The 20,824-nt window shown below is 47.2% G+C and overlaps 1 protein-coding gene across 2 annotated transcripts in view; it reads right to left on the bottom strand.

Moving 5' to 3' along the window:
- The window catches only part of SSH1 (slingshot protein phosphatase 1), a 188,242-nt gene that overhangs the window by 137,213 nt on the left and 30,205 nt on the right, over positions 1–20,824 (bottom strand). Inside the window, exon 3 of one of the 2 annotated variants that reach the window (XM_082273831.1) lies at positions 13,008–13,111. The exons of the other annotated variant lie outside the window; for it this stretch is intronic. Within the exon in view, the coding sequence (XP_082129957.1) occupies positions 13,008–13,111 (104 nt within the window). The remainder of the gene's footprint in view (positions 1–13,007; positions 13,112–20,824) is intronic. 2 annotated transcript variants of the gene reach the window in all.

The raw sequence follows: 20,824 nt of genomic DNA, 5'->3' as shown, positions 1-20,824 counted from the left end.
AAAAAACAACCAATTGTATAAAAAAGTCAGTTCTTTATTTAGTCATACAACAAAGGATAAAAACATAAGGCAAGCCAGTAGAATACTTCACAGCTAACAGTCGAACTAGAGACCACACGACCCCTGGGTTAGAACCCGACGCGTTTCGGAGTCTCTTGGAACTCCTTCCTCAGGGGTACCCTTGGAGGGTGGTCTGTGGGTGATCAATACAAAATAAATTAATTTCAACATTTAACATATACGTTTATTCATTACATTAAAGAAAATGTTTAACAGCAACTTAAATAGTCCACTGTGGTGATAAGTATGAGTAGCCTGCCTAGGCAATTAAAAACAAATGGTCAGCATATCGATGTTGTCCATCAGGGGTGCCGTTTTCAGAAATGTAAAGGTCTGAGCCAGAATCCTAGATGTTCAGAATTTGTGTGCTGACCAGTCTCAGTTGGAGGCTGGGTGGGAGCAGCTGGAACCTCATATAACAGCAAATCTGCTGAATGAGAATCGCATAATTATTGCACGGACTAATTCAGAAACCAGGCATGTATAGTGCGCCGAAAAAGGAAGGAAAATAGCCTCCAGCCCCATATGCTCTCAATATGACATATAAAAAATGAACATCAAAATAGGGATGTATGATACAAAATGAAAATAAATATAATCAATATATATATATATATATATATAGTGCCAAATGATATAACAATGGCCATAAAAAAGTCCCAATTAATTATAATAGAGGCTGGAGGGTTCCATTAGGCGTCATATACATAGCTGGTATTCAAAGAGCTGATAGAAATAAATCAGCAGTATTTAAATGAAGTAGTTGAAAAGGATTTCTTTCTTACCTTAAAAAAAAGGCAAAAAATAATTCACAGAGGGGAGAGCGCCTCACAAGACCTGTGTGTCTGGCAAAAGAGCAAGCAGCTCTGATGCCAGGCACACAGGGCTTAAATAGCGTAGTACTCAGCTGAAAGACATTTCAGCTGAATTACACGCATCCAGCTGGTAGCGGTCGAGGTACCCTGGAACGTAGGAGCCGGACACGCCTCCAGCCGGACATCCGGCGGAAGCGTGAGCGGCCGGTGCTTTCCACCGACACGGAAACACTACTCGTCTGCGTGGACCGCAAACAAGTGTGTTGGGCGTGCACCTCCGACCTCTGAGGGAGGTAGGGATGGAGTGATGGACGCCTATATGTGCTGGCGCCACTAGGTGGTGTCCACCTTACCGTGCCGGGCTGCTCCTACACGCACATCTAGAGACAATGATTGTCTCGAGCATTTGAACTCTGAATACTATTAGGAAGAATCATTTGGTGTTAGACTACACCAGAAAAATTAACATCTTTGAAGCAAAGCCAGACAGTTCATATTTTACATATATACGAACTGCCTTGAAGTTTCTAAAACTTCTGATTAAATAGAGGTTTTACTAGTGTGTAAATTAGTAGGAACTGAATCAGACCCTAACCCACTCCCTAACACCACATATCCCCACATACAGACCCTTCCCCCAAATTCCAATCCAGCACCATCCTCACTAGCCTCCACCCTCAACCTACAAGACACCACTTTTTTAGAACTGATTCACCTGAGAGCCCCCACATTTACCCCCACCCCTTCTACCTAAATCACACTGCACCCACACCTTTGTTCCCACACTCTGAAGAATCTGTTGTAGTTTCCACTGATTTTTCGATTATAAATCTTTCAGATTACAAGTTATCTCCTGAGGAAGCGGAAGTTCTCTCTAAAGGTTTAAGCTTCTGCCCTAGTATGAAACTAGATCGTTTTGATTTTATAAAAGATTTGCATCTTTTCGCTCGAAAGTTGAATTTCAAAATCCTCTATGACAATGATAAAACCTCTGAGACCTCAAAATCCAAGAAAGATCCAATCCTGGATACTTTAATCTCACTACTCGAGGAAAATGAGGATCTCATTGACCGAGTAGACTTGCCCTCCTTATTGGCGAGTGTGGATACACAAAAACCTGAGCCCACTAATCAGGGCTTATTTTTGAAGAAAAAGTCGGATAAGTTTCCCCAAACCCTCAACCCTCACGTTGCCACCTTTGTCAAACTAGTAACTAAAGAAATTGAAAAATTGCATATTAAAAAACCAACTAATACAAATATTACATTTAAGCAAAGGCTTGCGATTAAAAAACTTAAGCAAAATCCATCCATTACGATTAAACAAGCCGACAAAGGCGGCAACGTCGTCATCATGAACAATGATGACTATGTTGCAATGTGTTTGAGGATCCTTAGAAATTTTAATTGGTACAGGAGGATTCCGGCTGATATTGTCGCTAAATATCAGCTGGAGTTCTATAGCCTGGTCGACTCAGCATATTTCAATACAGTGATCCCCAAACACACCTGGGAATATGTCCGCACGGCCTTCCCTGTCACCCCTACTTTCTACGCCCTCCCCAAGATACATAAAGACGCCACGAATCCACCAGGGCGTCCAATTATCTCGGGGATAGGTTCAATAACAGACAATGCAAGTAAATTGGTGGATACCTTTTTAAAACCTTTTGTAACTGCCTTACCCTCCTTCGTGCGGGATACAATACATTTCCTGCAAAAAATTCAAGATGTAACTGTTCCAGCAAACTGCCTATTAGTCACAATAGACGTTGAGGCGTTATACAGTTCTATCCCGCACGATCGAAGGCTGGCGGCAGTTAGACGCGTACTAACGCGGGGATCCACCTTTGATGCATATGGGGAGTTCATCCTGTCCATCCTCCAGTTCATTTTGTTCCACAACGTTTTCACCTTCAACGGCTCCCACTACCTCCAGGTGCAGGGCGTAGCGATGGGCACCTGTTGTGCCCCATTCTACGCCAATCTGTACCTGGGGGAGTGGGAGCACGCCCTTCTTGACGGCGATGAGACCTCGATGTATACGGACCACATTATTATGTGGGTCCGATACAGCGATGATATTTTCATGCTTTGGCATGGACCACAGGACCTTCTGGACAAATGGATGGACAGGATGAACAAAAACGATTTTGGTCTAAAGTTTACGATGAATTGTGACTTACAACAAGTAACCTTTCTTGATGTGGAAATCCACAAAGGCGATGATGGTGTTCTCCACAGTGGGCTTTTTCGGAAGCCCACTGCTGGAAACACCATACTCCATGCCTCAAGTTTTCATCCTCAAAATTTGGTTCGGTCAATCCCATACAGCCAATATCTCAGGGCCAGGAGGAACTGCACCGATTTGGTGCAGTTCCAAAAGGCTGCTGACGATCTACAACAGAGACTACTCAAGAGAGGGTATACAAAATCTACCCTAAAAAAAGCATATAAAAAAGCTTTGATCAGTGATAGAGCACTATTGCTGGCACCCAAAACCTTTAAACCTGCTGAAAACACTCTTAGAATCATAACAAAATATTCGGAACAACATCCCGAAATTAGAAAGATCGTCACGAGATATTGGCACATGCTCTCTCTTGACCCCATTTTGGGCAAACATGTTACAGCATATCCTCAATTCACTTACAAGAAGGTCCCCGCCTTAAGGGACCAACTTGTACAAAGTGAATTCGTGGCTCAAAAAGGGAAAGACCACTGTAAGGTCAAAGGAACTTTTATGTGCGGTACATGCAGATACTGCAGATACATGCACACGAGTAAGGACCCAATACTACCTAATGGCCAGATCTTTAGGCCGCAACATTTTGCCAACTGCCGCACCCACGGGGTGGTATATCTGCTCCTCTGTGGGTGCGGTTGTTTTTATGTTGGGAAAACCAAACTCGAGTTTACAAAACGTGCCTGCAGACATATTAAAAGCATACAAACACGTAATCCAGAGCTCCCACTGGGACGCCATGCCGCCTTGGTCCATCCCGATAAATTTCCCAAAATCAAATTTTTGATACTGGACAGAATCCATCCAAACCCCAGAGGAGGGGACTGGAACAAGACCCTCCTCCAAATGGAGTTACGTTGGATCTACCGATTAAAGGCTACTGAGCCACCAGGACTGAATGATTTAATTTCATTCAGACCGTTCCTCGAGGGTTTCACGTCTGGAGGCATGGAAAGATAAACCATGCCCCTGATTTGAACACAGAGAGACTCTTGCACTGTGGTGACCTGTTTGAGGGTGCTTTACTGACAGGCCAACGATCGATGTCACTCTCTTTCTGTTGATATACTAGTGATCACTACTATCATAATTATTTTGTCTCCCTTCTCCTTTTCTTTCTCCCCCCTTTTTCCCTCCCCTCCCCCCCCCCTTCCCCTCCTTTTTCCCTTTTTTCTCCCCCTTTCCTTGTTGTTTTCTTTTTATTTCTTACTAACTTTTTGCTATTATCTTATAATGTGATTTTGTAATCTTCCTTATACAATAGGTTGTTTTGCATATATGTGTTATGTAAATACTCTGCTCCCACACCTCAGCACTGTTGTACACAAATGTTTTAGCATATTTTCGAGCTGTCCAATCAGGAGCCAAGTCCGTTCCTACTAATTTACACACTAGTAAAACCTCTATTTAATCAGAAGTTTTAGAAACTTCAAGGCAGTTCATATATATGTAAAATATGAACTGTCTGGCTTTGCTTCAAAGATGTTAATTTTTCTGGTGTAGTCTAACACCAAATGATTAGATTCTTCCTAATAGTATTCAGAGTTCAAATGCTCGAGACAATCATGGTCTCTAGATGTGCGTGTAGGAGCAGCCCGGCACGGTAAAGCGGACGCGACCTAGTGGCGCCCGCACATATAGGCGTCCATCACTCCATCCCTACCTCCCTCAGAGGTCGGCGGTGCACGCCCAACACACTTGTTTGCAGTCCACGCAGACGAGTAGGGTTTCCGTGTCGGTGGAACGCACCGGCCGCTCACGCTTCCGCCGGATGTCCGGCTGGGGGCGTGTCCGGCTCCTACGTTCCAGGGTACCTCGACGGCTACCAGCTGGATGCCTGTAATTCAGCTGAAATGTCTTTCAGCTGAGTACTACGCTATTTAAGCCCTGTGTGCCTGGCATCAGAGCTGCTTGCTCTTTTGCCGGACACACAGGTCTTGTGAGGCGCTCTCCCCTCTGTGAATGATTTTTTGCCGTTTTCAAGGTAAGAAAGAAATCCTTTTCAACTACTTCATTTAAATACTGCTGATTTATTTCTATCAGCTCTTTGAATACCAGCTATGTATATGACGCCTAATGGAACCCTCCAGCCTCTATTATAATTAATTGGGACTTTTTTATGGCCATTGTTATATCATTTGGCACTATATATTTATATATATTTTGTTTATTTTCATTTTGTATCATACATCCCTATTTTGATGTTGATTTTTTATATGTCATATTGAGAGCATATGGGGTTCCAGCTGCTCCCACCCAGCCTCCAACTGAGACTGGTCAGCACACAAATTCTGAACATCTAGGATTCTGGCTCAGACCTTTACATTTCTGAAAACGGCACCCGATGGACAACATCAATATGCGGACCATTTGTTTTTAATTGCCTAGGCAGGCTACTCATACTTATCACCACAGTGGACTATGTAAGTTGCTGTTAAACATTTTCTTTAATGTAATGAATAAACGTATATGTTAAATGTTGAAATTAATTTATTTTGTATTGATCACCCACAGACCACCCTCCAAGGGTACCCCTGAGGAAGGAGTTCCAAGAGACTCCGAAACACGTCGGGTTCTAACCCAGGGGTCGTGTGGTCTCTAGTTCGACTGTTAGCTGTGAAGTATTCTACTGGCTTGCCTTATGTTTTTATCCTTTGTTGTATGACTAAATAAAGAACTGACTTTTTTTATTTAGGTTGTTTTTTTTCTTGGTGCCTAAAAAGTCCCACCCCCAGGGGAATCTCCTTTTTGGTTTTGCACTTTTTGGGATATTGCACCGTGGGGACATATACAACATGAGCAATCATTAATGTTGATTATACAACCTGTTAGCGTAGTAGGCTATGTGCATATCCCAGGGGTTCCTCTCCTCGGCCAAGCAGGCACAGGCTGGCTGGTTTCACAGAGAAAAAAAAAGAGGGGAGCCCCATGATGCAGTATATATTGGTGAGCGATATAGGTAAAAGTAGTAACTCACGGTGAGGCTGTCTTTGATTAGTGTAGGTCGTCCGCCGGCGAAGATTCCGCGTTCCACGGCTAGATAATCCAAAACCGGAAGTGACGTTATGACGCAATGGACTCCGCCCTACGCGTTTCGTCAGAGGACGTCTGCTGGAGCGGCGTCACCATAGCGCACTCCCGGTGATTAAATAGCCAGCCCGTGTCATGGCAACCAAAACGGCTACCCGCCGCCATCTTGGTGCTCATTATTGTTGCCGATCGGGGGACATCTTGCTCCTTATATTCAGTTCTATCCACATACGGGGCTAACTGTTCTTTCAGTTGTATGATAGTACTCTCGATCTTTTTTAATTTAAATTGTCTCCTTTTGATAATCATTAGTAATAGTTCTTTTTCACATTTGTTAAAAAATGTGTACCAATTGTCCAAAAGTACTGGGTCTGCAATATGATCATTGGGGGATATGTCCCATCGCAGTCTTCTGGGTGCTATACTCTCCCTAGTGTATTTTTCTAGGGTTGCTATGTCCCACCAGACCCGTAATTGTTTCTCCATATTGTGTTTCAATTGCTTGAAACAACCTTCCATGTCCTGTCTGTGTATAATGGTGTCTTGGTCAAATATTTCTTCCACGTTTACCGTTCTCGAGGTCATGTATTTGAAAATCTCCATTATGCAGCTAGGTCTGGGTGGTCCCACCAAGGTGGTTGCACAAAATATGAGAGAAACAGAATTGACCAGTGCTATGGAGTGTATAGTGATAGTGAATAAATAATAGGTGTAAGCAGCCAACAACCAAACCCCGAGGGGTTAAAATCAAAATAAAAGTGCAGAGAAGTTGATGCGGCTCTACCTATAAGTGATAAAGTGTCGGAGTGAATGATGTGTTAACTTCTAATAAATTCCAAAAAAAAAAAAAAGGGAGAGGACACCAATGAAATCAAATAAGTGCTCCACAATATCAATCCAATCGAATCAACTGGATCTTACTGTGTGTAGTGACCTCGTGCAAAAAGTGCTTGTGTGCAAATAAACAAATTTCCAAAATAAGTGATACATTTATTCCAATGCTATATTTACAGTGCAGAAGCGGATTATATATAATTACTGTAAATAAAATAGTGTCCAAAAAGGGAATTCCAGTGATATTATGGTGAAAGGTGAAAAGGCAATTCCCAATTGTGAATGAAAAGGTTGCAACCACCCGTGTGGCCACTAGGTGCCGCACCGATTATACAACCTGTTAGCGTAGTAGGCTATGTGCATATCCCAGGGGTTCCTCTCCTCGGCCAAGCAGGCACAGGCTGGCTGGTTTCACAAAGAAAAAAAGAGGGGAGCCCCATGATGCAGTATATATTGGCAAGCGATATAGGTAAAAGTAGTAACTCACGGTGAGGCTGTCTGATCAGTGAAGGTCGTCCGCCGGGAAGCTTCCGCGTTCCACGGCTCAATAATCCAAAACCGGAAGTGACGTTATGACGCAATGGTGACGCCGCTCCAGCAGACGTCCTCTGAAACGCGTAGGACGGAGTCCATTGCGTCATAACGACACTACCGGTTTTGGATTATCGAGCCGTGGAACGCGGAAGCTTCCCGGCGGACGACCTACACTGGTCAAAGACAGCCTCACCGTGAGTTACTACTTTTACCTATATCGCTCGCCAATATATACTGCATCATGGGGCTCCCCTCTCTTTTTTCTCTGTGAAACCAGCCAGCCTGTGCCTGCTTGGCGAGGAGAGGAACCCCTGGGATATGCACATAGCCTACTACGCTAACAGGTTGTATAATCGGTGCGACACCTAGTGGCCACACGGGTAGTTGCAACCTTTTTATTCACAATTGGGAATTGCCTTTTCACCTTTCACCATAATATCACTGGAATTCCCTTTTTGGACACTATTTTATTTACAGTAATTATATATAATCTATCAGCTTCTGCACTGTAAAAGTAGCATTGGAATAAATTTATCACTTATTTTGGAAATTTGTTTATTTGCACACAAGCACTTTTTGCACAAGGTCACTACACACAGTAAGATCCAGTTGATTTGATTGGATTGATATTGTGGAGCACTTATTTGATTTCATTGGTGTCATCCCCCTTTTTTTTGGAGTTTATTTGAAGTGAACACATCTTTCCCCCAGTGACCGTCTTGATCAAGTCATCCAAGGAGGAACCAAAAAGGCGATCACCCTGAAAGGGAAGATCCGCCAAAAGCTAATTAGAAGCCTGGTCGGCCTACCAGGACTTTAGCCAGATCGCACGTCTGATGAGCACATTTACCACTGACGCTCTGGCCGCGAGCGGGAGAACATCCAGGTTAGCATCGCATACAAATTGAAGAGTCTGCGATAATTGGTCAGCAAGTTCCAGGGCAGATGACGGTAACGGGGTTACCGTCAGTGCCTCTCTCAGAGCCTCTACCCATGCAAACATAGTCTGGGAGACTAGAATGGTAGTCAGGGCAGGCCTGAGAATAGATCCCACTACCGTATACAGGTGTCAGGATAAGACCTCAATACGTCTGTCAACCGGATCAGGGAGAGATGAGGATTCTGCCACCGGTAAAACCGGGGGTCCACCTGAGGGGGGGACCGTTCATTTGCGTAAGATCTCTTCCTCAAACGGGTAGCGTCTAGCCAAACGCTTGGGAATTGCAAGCGTGCGATTAGGTCGCCGCCATTGTTCCTCCACCAAGACTTCAGGACAAGGGAAAATCTTGGCCAATTTCTTCCCCTGAGGGATCCAAAGAATACCAAGGCTCCTTGCGATTTAGAAATCGCATCCGTGATTTTTAGAGTGTCCCTCACTGAGGATATCAAAGCAGGCAGGTGTGAAAACATCCTCTTCCGCATCAGAAAAGTCTGAATGCGGGGACGCACCCTCCAAAAGGGGGTCTGCGTTGCTGGCGACCATATCGGCCTCAGAATCTGAGGTCTGAAATGAGACAGGCAAGGGCCGAGGGTGTTTCTTAGTAAATGCTGCCGCAATAACTTTGTCCATTTTTCTGGGCATTTCTTGCATCACAGACAAAGTAACATCATGAGCATCAGAAGCGGGCCCCAATGATACATTGGGGGCAGACAAACTTGGGGAATCCATGTTAGACATATGGTCAAACAGTAGGATTGCACAGTAAGAATGTAAAGAGCAGACAGGGAAACGGGGAAACACTGGAATCTGCACCGCAAGGGGTTAAACAGAAGCTTCTCCTGAAAACGGAAGCAATGGCCTAAGAAGGAGCAATCCGCGCCCAATCGCTAAATATTAATGCCCCTGAGGCTAAGTGAGGTTACAAAGGCACCAAAGGTCCCAGCAAGTCCGCTGCTACCGGTGTGCACTGCGCCTTTAAGAGGCAATCGCGATGCACGCAGCGCTACTCCGGGGGATAATCCTAAGCCCCCTAAAGGCCTGAAAAACCTCTGAAGATGAAAAGGTGAATGCCAGGGTAATTAAACTCCTCTAGAGTAGTTACCACATGGAGAACACAGCAAGGTCCATTAGCAGCATGGATAAGAGAAGGTAGAAGGAAACGCCCCCGCTCACAAGAGCCAGAAGCTCCTGTGCTGTTTTGTCTCCGGCTCCAGCAAAATGGCCAAAGGCATTACAGCGATAGGGATACCCAGGCAGGCTGCTGAGGCCTGTTAAGGCTGCATGCCACGCCAAAATGGCGGCTTCGCGCCGATGAGCACATGACCCTGGGCCTAGTGAGGCCTACCCTAGTAGCAGGCCCAGGGGCCCTGGCGGGGGTCATCCTGGCGGAGGAGACCCCCCCTCCCAAGGTAGCGGTATGAGGCGCAACCATGTACCCCCCTCTGAGGCCTCCCCCCCACCGTCCACTACCAAGTATAGCACCGGAGGCGACTTACATAGGGGACGCCCCCTAAAAGTGTCCCGGGGGGGGGTCTGGAGCCCAGGGTAGGGAGAGGTCAGGGTAGGAGGGGGGGGAAGGTCCCAGGTGACCCCTCAGTGGAGGAGGATAGTAGGAGGTATGCGTACCCGAGGGTCCTACTCCCCTGTGGAGGAGCCCACGTCCGCCCCAGCCCGCGCTTACCAGACCACGCTGCTGAGGGTGGGTGTCCATCCAGATAGACTGCCTCTGCACCGTAGTGAGGGCGCTGTCCGCCAAGGGGCATGCTGCGACGCTGGTATGCCAGGTGTGCGCGTTCCGGCGGGGTGTTTCACTCGCAGGCCAGTCCACGTCCGTGGGACTATAGTCGCTATGGAGACCCAGGGCGGAGCTACGGTCTGCAAGCGCTCGCTGGCACAAACTGGGAGACCGTAAGGCTCTCATATAGCCAGTCCGAAACCCAGCCAGCATTCCACAGGAACTGGAGTCAGCAGCAACAAAAAATAAAAAAGGTTCCCTTTAAGACGTTTAAACCAGAGCTAGGACAAAAAAGGTCCCAGCAGGGAGCTGTTTGGCCACTCCTAAGACCAGGCAGCTAAAACTGAAGATGCAACGGTGAGGCCAGGGGTAATATCCCAGGGACCCTGCCCCCCTGGGCGTGTCAAAGCCTTTGGCTCTACCTGGTCACTGCTAGTGGGAGGGGCTTATTACCCATCCACCTAGGATTTAAACCAGCAGCTACGTCCATCGGTGGACGATGACTTCCTCTACGTTGCATGCATTAGACACAGTTGCAACACAATCATGTTCACCTGAATGGGGCGAGTTCAGTACCACCTGCCAAAAGCTGTATAAAAGCTGTTCTGACTACAATACGTAAAGTCATTTCCGTTGGCAATGTTACAACTTCATTCTCGTGGCAGAGAGGATATTAAAACAGTTCATTGATCTGCGCTTTGACTGCCCCCCCAGCAAGTTGACAGCCATGTCGGCCAGTAATGTTAACATTGTCACCGTTGCACCATGGCAAAAATGTATACAGCATGTCATTTGGCAGGCAGTACCAATACCAATCACTCCCCTTTCAATGAATAGGACCTTGTGGCTACCGCATCTTGTGTGTGTGGTTTCTGCATGAACATAGGCATCCAGGAGGAAGCATATCCCCTCCAGGCCACCTGTCAACCAGCTCTGAAAAGTGATCCACTGTCAGAGCTATCTGCCTGGGTGGGTGAACAAGGCCTTAATTTGCCTAGGAGCAGTTGCGGGTAAGGAGGGGGGGAGGGGGGTTGTAAAAACACAGATTAACTGCCTGTTTTCAACACCCCTCTGGCATCTGTGTGAACAAGGATCGAGCCAACTTGCTAAAATTGCAAGCGGGTAATGTTAAGAAGTCAGAAATCGGCTGTAGTTTTCTAGGTGCATCCTCATGTGCACTGTTAGGATTATTTCAAGTGCATTTATAGCCATACATTTTTTTTGCCTCAGTGTCAGGGATTACCAGGAAAAAAACAAATAAAAAAAAAGGCATGATGCTCTGTTCACAGCAGATGCATTGGACTGCGTGGGGCAGCCCTGCCTAAAGCTAGTGGTAGATGGATCTAAATACAGCAGGGACCAACAGAATTTCAGTCAGTGTGTGGCTCTCCCTGCTTAACAGAAGGCCATCATTAGATCACCTTCTGTTGAATGGACAAGTTGGAAAGCATTACTTGATCAACAGGTGCAGCTGCTGACCAGTGTACTCTGACAGCTACAGAAGTACAGAGTCCTGGCGGAGGGGAGCAAATTCTCCATCCACCTTGTTTGTGTGGATTAAGGAAGCATTTCTATGAACATCCAAAACCACCTGTACACAATCCCAACATATAGGCAAGGCAAAAGCCTCGTTTCCCATCAAGGCAATTAACATGTATGAATGCAAAAAATATAATAAAAAGGAAGGCTACAAAATGCAGTATTTTTTTCAGCTCAGCATGGTGCAATGCAATCTGATGCAATGCACTGCACCAGTGCTGTATTTTGGCCTAGGCCAACAAGGCCCAGGTCTAGGGCGGCACTTTGTAGGGGGGCAGGAAAAAAGCCGCCCCCCTCCACCTGAGACTCTTTTGGCCACTGGTTGCTAGAGCCACCTCTCCCACCTCCTTTCTCTCACCTCTCTCACACCCCCCTCTCTCACCCCCTCTCTTTCTCTCTCCCCCCTCACCCCCTCTCTTTCTCTCTCCCCCCTCTCGCTCACTCCCTACCTCACCCACCCCCCTCTCTCTCTCTCACCCCCCCTCTCTCTCTCTCTCCAACCCTCTCTCACCCCCCCCCCCTCTCGTGAGATCTCAGGGGTTCATGCTGGGACTTGGAGTCCTGCAATTTTGGACGGAGTCACATCCCTTAAAAAAGGAAGGAGTCGGGCAAATTTACATAGGAGTCGGAAGGGGGGGGGGGGCAATTTTAGTCTTGCCTAGGGCAGCACAAAACCAAAATACACCATTGCACTGCACTGAATACAATGAAATAAAATGGGATTTTGAGACATTTCACTAAAGTTCTAATAATACAATAACAAAGGCTTTTTCAGTGTGATGCATGGTTTACAGCGCTTTGGTACCTCTGCCTTCATATGGCACAACACTGGTGCAATTAATCTAGTATGAATAAGCCGTTAAAATATAAATAAATAAAAACGACACACCAAGCACAAATAATGCTAGTAACATTTTCAAACAAAATATAAACTAAATCTATACACTATACAATCTACAATAATCCACACTAAGTGTGGGAGAGATACCTTGGGATTTACTAGAGAGGCACAGACAAGTTATAGGACCTAAGGGGCTTTAGTGCAAGAAAATAACAAATATTCAGCTTTGAACCAGCATTTTTCATTACAGTTCAGGCAATGGTTACATCATTTCCCTTCAGGTCAGTTGGAAGACCTTGAAAAAGGGCTACATTTGTCAGATTGAAAGGCATACATGTGATCTGCCCCAAGGAATCAAAGTAACACAATTAACCGCAAAGCCAATAACGATCTTCTATCCCTCAAATAGTCTCTGACCTTACGGCCACCCCATACCAGCATTCTTGTGCAAGTGTAGAAGACTCCTTTGTCCTTGGTAGCTGTTTCCTTGCTGTAGGAAGAGGGCAGCACCCTTCACCATAAAAAAGCTGTCGCTCAAACTGAAAAAGAAGAAAACACGCATATACAAGATACAGTAAAAGTTAATAAAAATTGAATTGATACCAGCCCAAATCCAGATATACAATTTTTCAAAACGTAACAAATGGTTAAATCTAAAATAAATACATATTTTGCAATGAAGTACTAAACAGTTATTCTGCCTGTACAGCCCTGATGAATAGAAAGCACTAAAGTACAAAAAGCATAGCTCTATGATAAATGTCATCAATGCAAACGGCCAATACAAAACACACAAGAACTGTAAGGGCAAAGTTATTTTGTGTGTGTGTGTGTCTCGTTTGATAAAGAAATTAACCTTTGGCAATGTGTAAAATATGACACTACCTACACTGGGTTCAGACTGGCTGCCAATATTCCTGCATTGCTGCTCTCCATATGAGAAGCATCGTACTGGGGTACAGTCACATGCACTTCTAAAGCATTTGCAGAAGCACTGGCCATTTATTTATTATATTCTATCCCAGATTTCAAGCAATCCTGCAGCCCTGCCTTTTCATAGCTAAGCATTCATCAGATAAAAGTAAAGAGAATTTGCTGCAGCTTAAGATGAACAAAAAAAAAAAAATAATGGTGTGTTTAACATTGTCTTCTCGGATACGTCCATCCCTTCACACGGGAAAGATGACTTCATTTTTCTCTAATTCATTCACATGGCAGCATTATTAGGTCACTGGAGGGATGGTAAAACTCATCAGTATCATATAGCAGAAGAATAGCCTGTCAGTGAGTAGTACAAAGAGCTTGTGTCATCAGAGGTCAATGCTAAAGTCCATATCATGTGCCAAGAGACATTAACCACTTTAATACAGGGCACTTCCCTCCCTTCCCGCCCAGGCCAATTTTCCCCTTTTAGCGCTGTTGCATTTTGAATGACAATTGCGCGGTCATGCAACACTGTACCTTCACCAAATTTATGTCATTTTCCCCCCACAAATAGAGCTTTCTTTTGGTGGTATTTGATCACCTCTGCGATTTTTACTTTTTGCTAAACAAATAAAAAAAGACCGAAAAGTTTAAAAAAAAAAAAAAAAAATTTTGTTTATGTTATACAATTTTGTAAATAAATAATTTTTTTCCTGCACTGATGAGCACTGATGAGACTGCACTGACAGGCACTGATGAGGAGGCACTGATGGGGTGGCACTGATGGGGTGGCACTGATGGGGTGGCACTGATGGGGTGGCACTGATAGGCGGCACTGATAGGCGGCACTGATATGTGGCACTGATAGGTAGCACAGATATGCAGCATTGGTGGGCACTGATAGGCGGCACTGCTGGGCACTGATAGGCGGCATTGATGGACACTGATAGGTGGCACTGACGGGCATTGATAGGTGGCACTGACGGGCACTAATGGGCACTGATAGGCGGCACTGGTGGGCACTGATGGGCACTGATGGGCGGCACTGATCGGCACTGACAGGCGGCACTGATGGGCACTAATGGGCACTGATAGGCGGCACTGGTGGGCAATAATGGGCACTGGTGGGCGACACTAAAGGATGGCAGTGATGGGCACTTGTGGGCAGCACTGATAGGGAGGACACTGGTGGGCATCACTGATGGGGAGGGCAATGGGGGGCTCCCTGAGCCCTGATTGCCATCCCTGGTGGCCATAGTGGGCATCCCTGGGGTCATAGTGGGCATCCCTGGGGTCATAGTGGGCATCCCTGGTGGATCTAGTGGCATCCCCCCCCCCCGAGGGTCTGCACTGGTAATCAATGATCTGATTACCAGTGCCGACCCCCCCCCCTGTCAGGGGAGCCGCCGATCGGCGCTCCTTTACTCGTGCCTGTCAGGCACGAACTAAGGAAAGCCGATCAACGGCTGTTCCTATTTACTATGTGACCAGCCGTGATTGGACACGGCTGATCACATGGTAAAGAGCCTCCGTCAGAGGCTCTTTACCGAGATCGGAGATGCAGGGTGTCAGACTGACACCTCGCATCACCGATCGCCGCTCTGCGCGCCCCCGGGGGGCGCCCAGAGCGGAGTTATCCTGCCGCCGTCATATGACGTCCGGTCAGGATAACTCAACCACATTCCCGCCGTCAATCTGTAATAGGGCGGGCGGGAAGTGGTTAAACATGTATGGAAATATTATAGAACATGGTCATTACATCTGTTATACAATTCTACAGACTAATATTTGTATGTAAAATCTAGTAACTAAGAAGAGCACTAACAAGTGGAGACTTATCAGAGACTCCTTAAGGCAAAATGTCTAGAAAAGGAGATGGCAAAACTAAATATTGCAGCCAGTGTGGTTGAGTTCCCATTAACCACAATTGTCACTGCAGTGCATTATGATAAAAAGCAGCAGATATTGCCAAATGTCATAAGTGATGTCACCTTACCAGTGTGTTGATGCAGGAATCACTTTCAGCTAAGTTTTGGCAATAAACAGAACTGGGTGCTAATAAATCCATCTAACCATTGAGGTTATAATGTGATTTTCTGGCTGAAGTGGACAATCAGAGCAGCAAAGTTGCTAATGTAATTCAGAACTTACAAATGGCACCTAACATTTCTGGGAAAAAATTAACTTTTTATTAACACTATAAAGTGTTTGTAAAGCTTCAGATTTTTTCTTTTAACCACTTCTGGCCATATTTTGCGATTCGGCACTGCGTTACTTTAATGGACAATTGCACGATCGTGCAACGATGTACCTAAGTAAAAATGGATGTCCCTTTTTGCCCACAAATAGAGCTTTCTTTTGGTGGTATTTGATCACCTATGCAATTTTTATTTTTTTTGCGCTATAAACAAAAACAGAGCGACAATTCTGAAAAAAAAAAAATATATAATATTTTTTCACATTCTGCTATGTGACATTCCCAAAAAAAAAAAAAATTAAAAAAAAAAAGCAAATCTTTTTTTAACATTGTAGGCCAATTTGTTTTCTGCTACATATTTTTGGTAAAAATAAAAAAAAAAAAAAAAAAAAAAAATCGCAATAAGCCAAAAACTTATTGCATCTACTAACTATGGGAAAGATTTATGTCATTTTTATTTATTTTATTTTACTAGTAATGGCGGCGATCTGCAATATTGCGGCGGACAGATCAGACCCCTGACTGACATTTTTGACACTTTTGGGGGGACCAGTGTCATTACTATAGTAATCAGTGATAAAAATATGCACTGTTACTGTAATAATGACACTGGCAGGGAAGGGGTTAACAGTGTGGGTGATCAAGGGGTTAAATGTTTACCTTGGAGCGGGTTTCTAACTGTGGGGGGGCGTGGCTTGACCATAGAGACCTGTGTTCCTATATAGAAGGATCACAGGGGCTCTGATCATTCCAGGGAGAAGAATGGTCAGCTGTGTTTACAACAGCTGACCGTTCTCTCTCTCAGCGGGGAACGATCGCAGGTGTCAGGCAGCAATCGGAGCCACCTGCCCGCTGCATTGGCTTCCCTGCTGACAAGCGGTGGCAGGAGCGTGACGGCGGCGGCGTGCACTCGCCCCCTAGCTGCAGGCGCGCAACCAACGTAGCCCTACGTCAGTTTGCCTGGGAGAGACACACTGCCACAGTATATATGCGGTAAGCGGTCGGCAACCGGTTAGAAAAATATAGTACACTTACTTGCTCTGTGTAATGATACTGTACAGGGGGCGTGGCCTGAAGACTCATGTGAGCGGACGTGTGTTAGAGAGGCTCTCCCGGCTGAAATCCGTTACACTGATCCTGTGCATACTTTCTTGAGCGGTAAACTCACCTCAGGTTACCGGACACTAGCGCCATCCAGCGCTGGTCATGTCCCCGCCGAAAACGACCCTCAGAAGCGGCGGCAAAGCTGGAGAAATTCCGGCGCCAGGAAGGGAGCATGGAGGCCCAAAAATGGCGGACCGTCACACTCTGCTCCCGCTGCTGCAAAGCAAGCCACGGACCAAGCAGTCATTCTGGCTGCCATCACGGACTGCAAGGCGTCCCTAACCACAAAGATAGAGGAGATTAAGATCGATATCTCCTTGCTCAGGCAGGACTTTCAGAAGCTGCGGGACAGGACGACCGAGGCAGAGGGACGCATATCCAGGGTGGAGGACGATTTACCCCCCATTCAAAACGCAGCGGAGCAGGCTGCACGGGATATACAATATTTGCTACACAAACAGGACGATTTGGAGAACAGAGCCAGACGTAACAACGTTTGCTTCATTGGATTACCGGAGGCTGCGGAGGGGTCCTCCCCTGCCACGTTTTTGGAAGATCTGCTTGTAAAATCATATGGCAGAGAGGCATTTTCACAGGCGTTTGTTGTGGAAAGGGCGCACCGCATGCCAGCGAAGAAGCCACCCCCTGGCGCCCCACCCCGGGTCTTTATTGCCCGGTTTATGAACTTTAGGGACAGAGATGCGGTCCTACGACTCTCCAGGGAGCGTGGGAATATCCCTTTGGATAACCATCATATTATGGCGTTCCCAGACTTCTCGGCGGAAGTCCAGAAACAGCGGAGTCAGTTTGGGGAGGTCAAGCGCCGTCTCAGGACCCGCAACCTCAAATATGCAATGCTGTATCCTGCCAGGCTGCGGGTGGTTGGTCAGAGGACAGAGTGCATTTTTTTGAAGACCCGGACGCGGCTATAGCCTGGTTGGATCGTCTGCTGTGAGTGTTGCCTTTGCTGACCCTTCCCTGCCCCAATATCCCCAGGATGACTGCACGAACTTCAGCCTGATGTGTCCCCCTGTGGCCTATCTCATGACTCCTCCCCCCTCCCATATCCTTTGTGCCTTGGATGCTTGGGCTTGGGCCTCCCCCGGTCCACTGCCTGCTCCGTGCCTTTGGACTGTACCCCTTCTGGGGGTACCCCCGGTATATTTCCTGTTTAGTGATCCATCAGGCCCCTTTTCTTTTCTTTTTTTTCTTTTACATATCTGCCTGGCCGCCACGGACTTATTTGGATTTTAGTTTTTTACTCCCACTTCTTTGTTTTGCCTTCTAGCCGGGAGGCCTCTATGCCCACCATGGGTGCTATGCAACTGTGCTATATTGAATTGTGCTCACTGTTGTGTCCCAGGTATGGGACCCCTCTTCTGAGATTGTTCGCCCTCATGGGCATGTGGGGATCTGGCTGGTTCCGGGGGGCCTCGCCTTTTGGTGGGGTCGCTCGGGCCTGTTGGTCGCCACTGCCCGTGGACTTTGTTGTTTCGGGATTGATGCCCACACTGGTTGGGGTGTGTGTTGGGCTGGGTGGGGGGTGGGGGTTTATGTTTTTGTTTATTGAGTTATGCTATGTACAATGTCTACAACCGTTTATTTACACTGCTTTGTTTGTTCATGCTGCTAGATTGGATTGCTGTGTTCTGAGCCATGGGCGGCGGGTGCGGTTTGTGCTTGCTGTGGAATCCAGTTGCCATCCTGTGCCACAATCTACCCTCTCTTCCTTGATGATATGGCAGGGTTGACTTTCCTCACGTGGAACGTGCGAGGTATCCGAGACAAGGTCAAGCGAACAGTCATACTGTCTTACCTGAAGGAACAGAGGGCGGATGTTATTGCACTGGTGGAGACGCACGCGGAGGGCACCCTGCTTGGGGCCCTCCGCAGACCGTGGGTGGGCTGGTCCTTCCACGCCTCCCACTCGTCTCATTCTAGGGGTGTGTCGTTGCTCATCTCTCGGTCCGTAGCTTTTGCTGTGAGAGAGGTGGTAACGGACCCCCTGGGCAGATTTGTATTTGTCGCTGGGGCTATAGGGGAGCATGATGTGCTCTTGCTAGCTTGGTACTTTCCTCCCCCTTTTAGCACTACCCTTCTGAATGAAGCCCTGGCATTTTTAGCGAGATACCCCTCAGTCCCTGCAATATGGATGGGGGGACTTTAACACTGTCTCCAATCCGTCTCTGGATAGGGTGGGTGCGCCTGGCTCCCCGCCCTACCCGGATAGACCCACGCGCTTTCATAGAACATTGACCAGTTGTCATCTCCTTGACTCATGGAGATCCTTACATCCCACTGCATGGGCCTACTCGTGCTTCTCGGCATCCCACTCCACCATGTCTAGGATAGATAGCATTTGGATCTCTCAAGCCCTCCTGCCCAGACTCATGACCGCCCGTTTTGGACCAAGACTGCTTTCGGATCACACCCCATACATGATGACTCTGTCTTCATTCACTGCCCCCCCTCAGAGACATTGGCGCCTGAACCCCTTTTGGCTCAAGACTGTTCCAGACATTGATTCATTGACGAAGGAATGGGACTTCTTCTTTAGTTCTAACGTTGATACCGCCCCCACTCTGACTGTGTGGGAGACCTTTAAGGGCCACGCTCGCATGTTGTTGTCGTCGCACATAGCTCGACATCGCAGGGCGTCGCGGACTGACCTGTGCACGGCCGAACGACAATTGGCAGAACTGGAGGCCAAATATGCTAACTCTCCTACACCTGACGGGCTTGCCCAACTTAAATTGAGGACTAGGGCTCTGGACCAACTGTTCCAGGAACGTGCCAATCATAAATTGTTTTTTAGCAGACAGCGTATTTTTGAGCACGGTGAGCGGTCGGGTAAATTGCTGGCTTATCTGGCGCACATAGACACCAGACCACCTGTGGTGATCACGCTCCATCCCTCGGTGCTGGGGGACTCCTCGGACCCCGCGGCTGTGGCAGAGCTGTTTGCCTCGTACTTTAGTGAGGTTTACTCCTCCAGAGTGGACTATGACCCCCTGGAACTGGCCACCCTGCTAGATACCCTGAACTTTCCCACACTGACCCTTGAACAGGTTGCGGTGCGTGAGGCCCCGTTTTCTCAGGATGAAATAGTCTCTGCCATTTCCTGTTTTGCCAGGGCTAAGGCCCCGGGATCCGACGGTCTCCCTGTCGAATTTTATGCGCAGTATTCTGAAACGTTGGCCCCCCCGTCTGCTCGCGGTGTTCGAGGCGGCCTTTAAGTCGGGCTCCCTCCCTGCTTCGATGTGTGAAGCTTTGATCATTCTGCTTCCTAAACCTGGTAAGGACCCCCAGTATCCGGAATCCTATAGGCCCATCTCACTGTTACAGTGTGACGTGAAAATCATGGCTAAAGTGCTTGCCCTCAGACTCAACAAGGTAATTCTATCCCTTGTGCACCCTGACCAGACGGGATTTATGCCGGCCAAAAATACGGCCTTTAACACCAGGCGTTTGTTTATGAACCTACAAGCCCCTCATGACTGTATAGGTACCAGGGTTGTTGTGACCTTAGATGCTGCTAAGGCCTTCGACTCTGTCGAGTGGTCGTACCTGTGGCAGTGCCTACGTAAGTTTGGGTTTGGCCCGAGGTTCATTAGATGGCTTACCGTGTTGTACAGTCAACCCCGAGCTCGGGTAGTGGCCAATGGCTGGACATCTAGGTCGTTTCCTCTTTCTCGTGGTACACAACAGGGCTGCCCCATTTCCCCGCTGTTGTATGCCCTGGCTGTTGAGCCTCTTGCCATGGCTCTTCGTGCGGACCCCGGCATCCAGGGGCTCCGCCGGGGTGACCTGGAGGAGCGCGTTGGATTATACGCGGATGACTTGCTCTTATACCTGGCGGACTCCGGGTCCTCGTTGCGGTGTGCCCTGCAGATCATACAGCAGTTTGGGAAATTCTCTGGCCTGACAGTTAATTGGGACAAATCCCTCATCCTTCCTTTGGACAGTTTCCCCCCGGGGGCCGATCAGGCGTCGCTTCCCCTGTCGCGAGTGGCGGGATTTAAACATC

The sequence above is a fragment of the Pelophylax lessonae genome (genome assembly GCF_965119305.1).
Source record: "Pelophylax lessonae genome assembly, chromosome: 1".
NCBI classification, from domain to species: Eukaryota; Metazoa; Chordata; class Amphibia; order Anura; family Ranidae; genus Pelophylax; species Pelophylax lessonae.
This window is presented reverse-complemented; position numbering and strand designations above follow the sequence as displayed.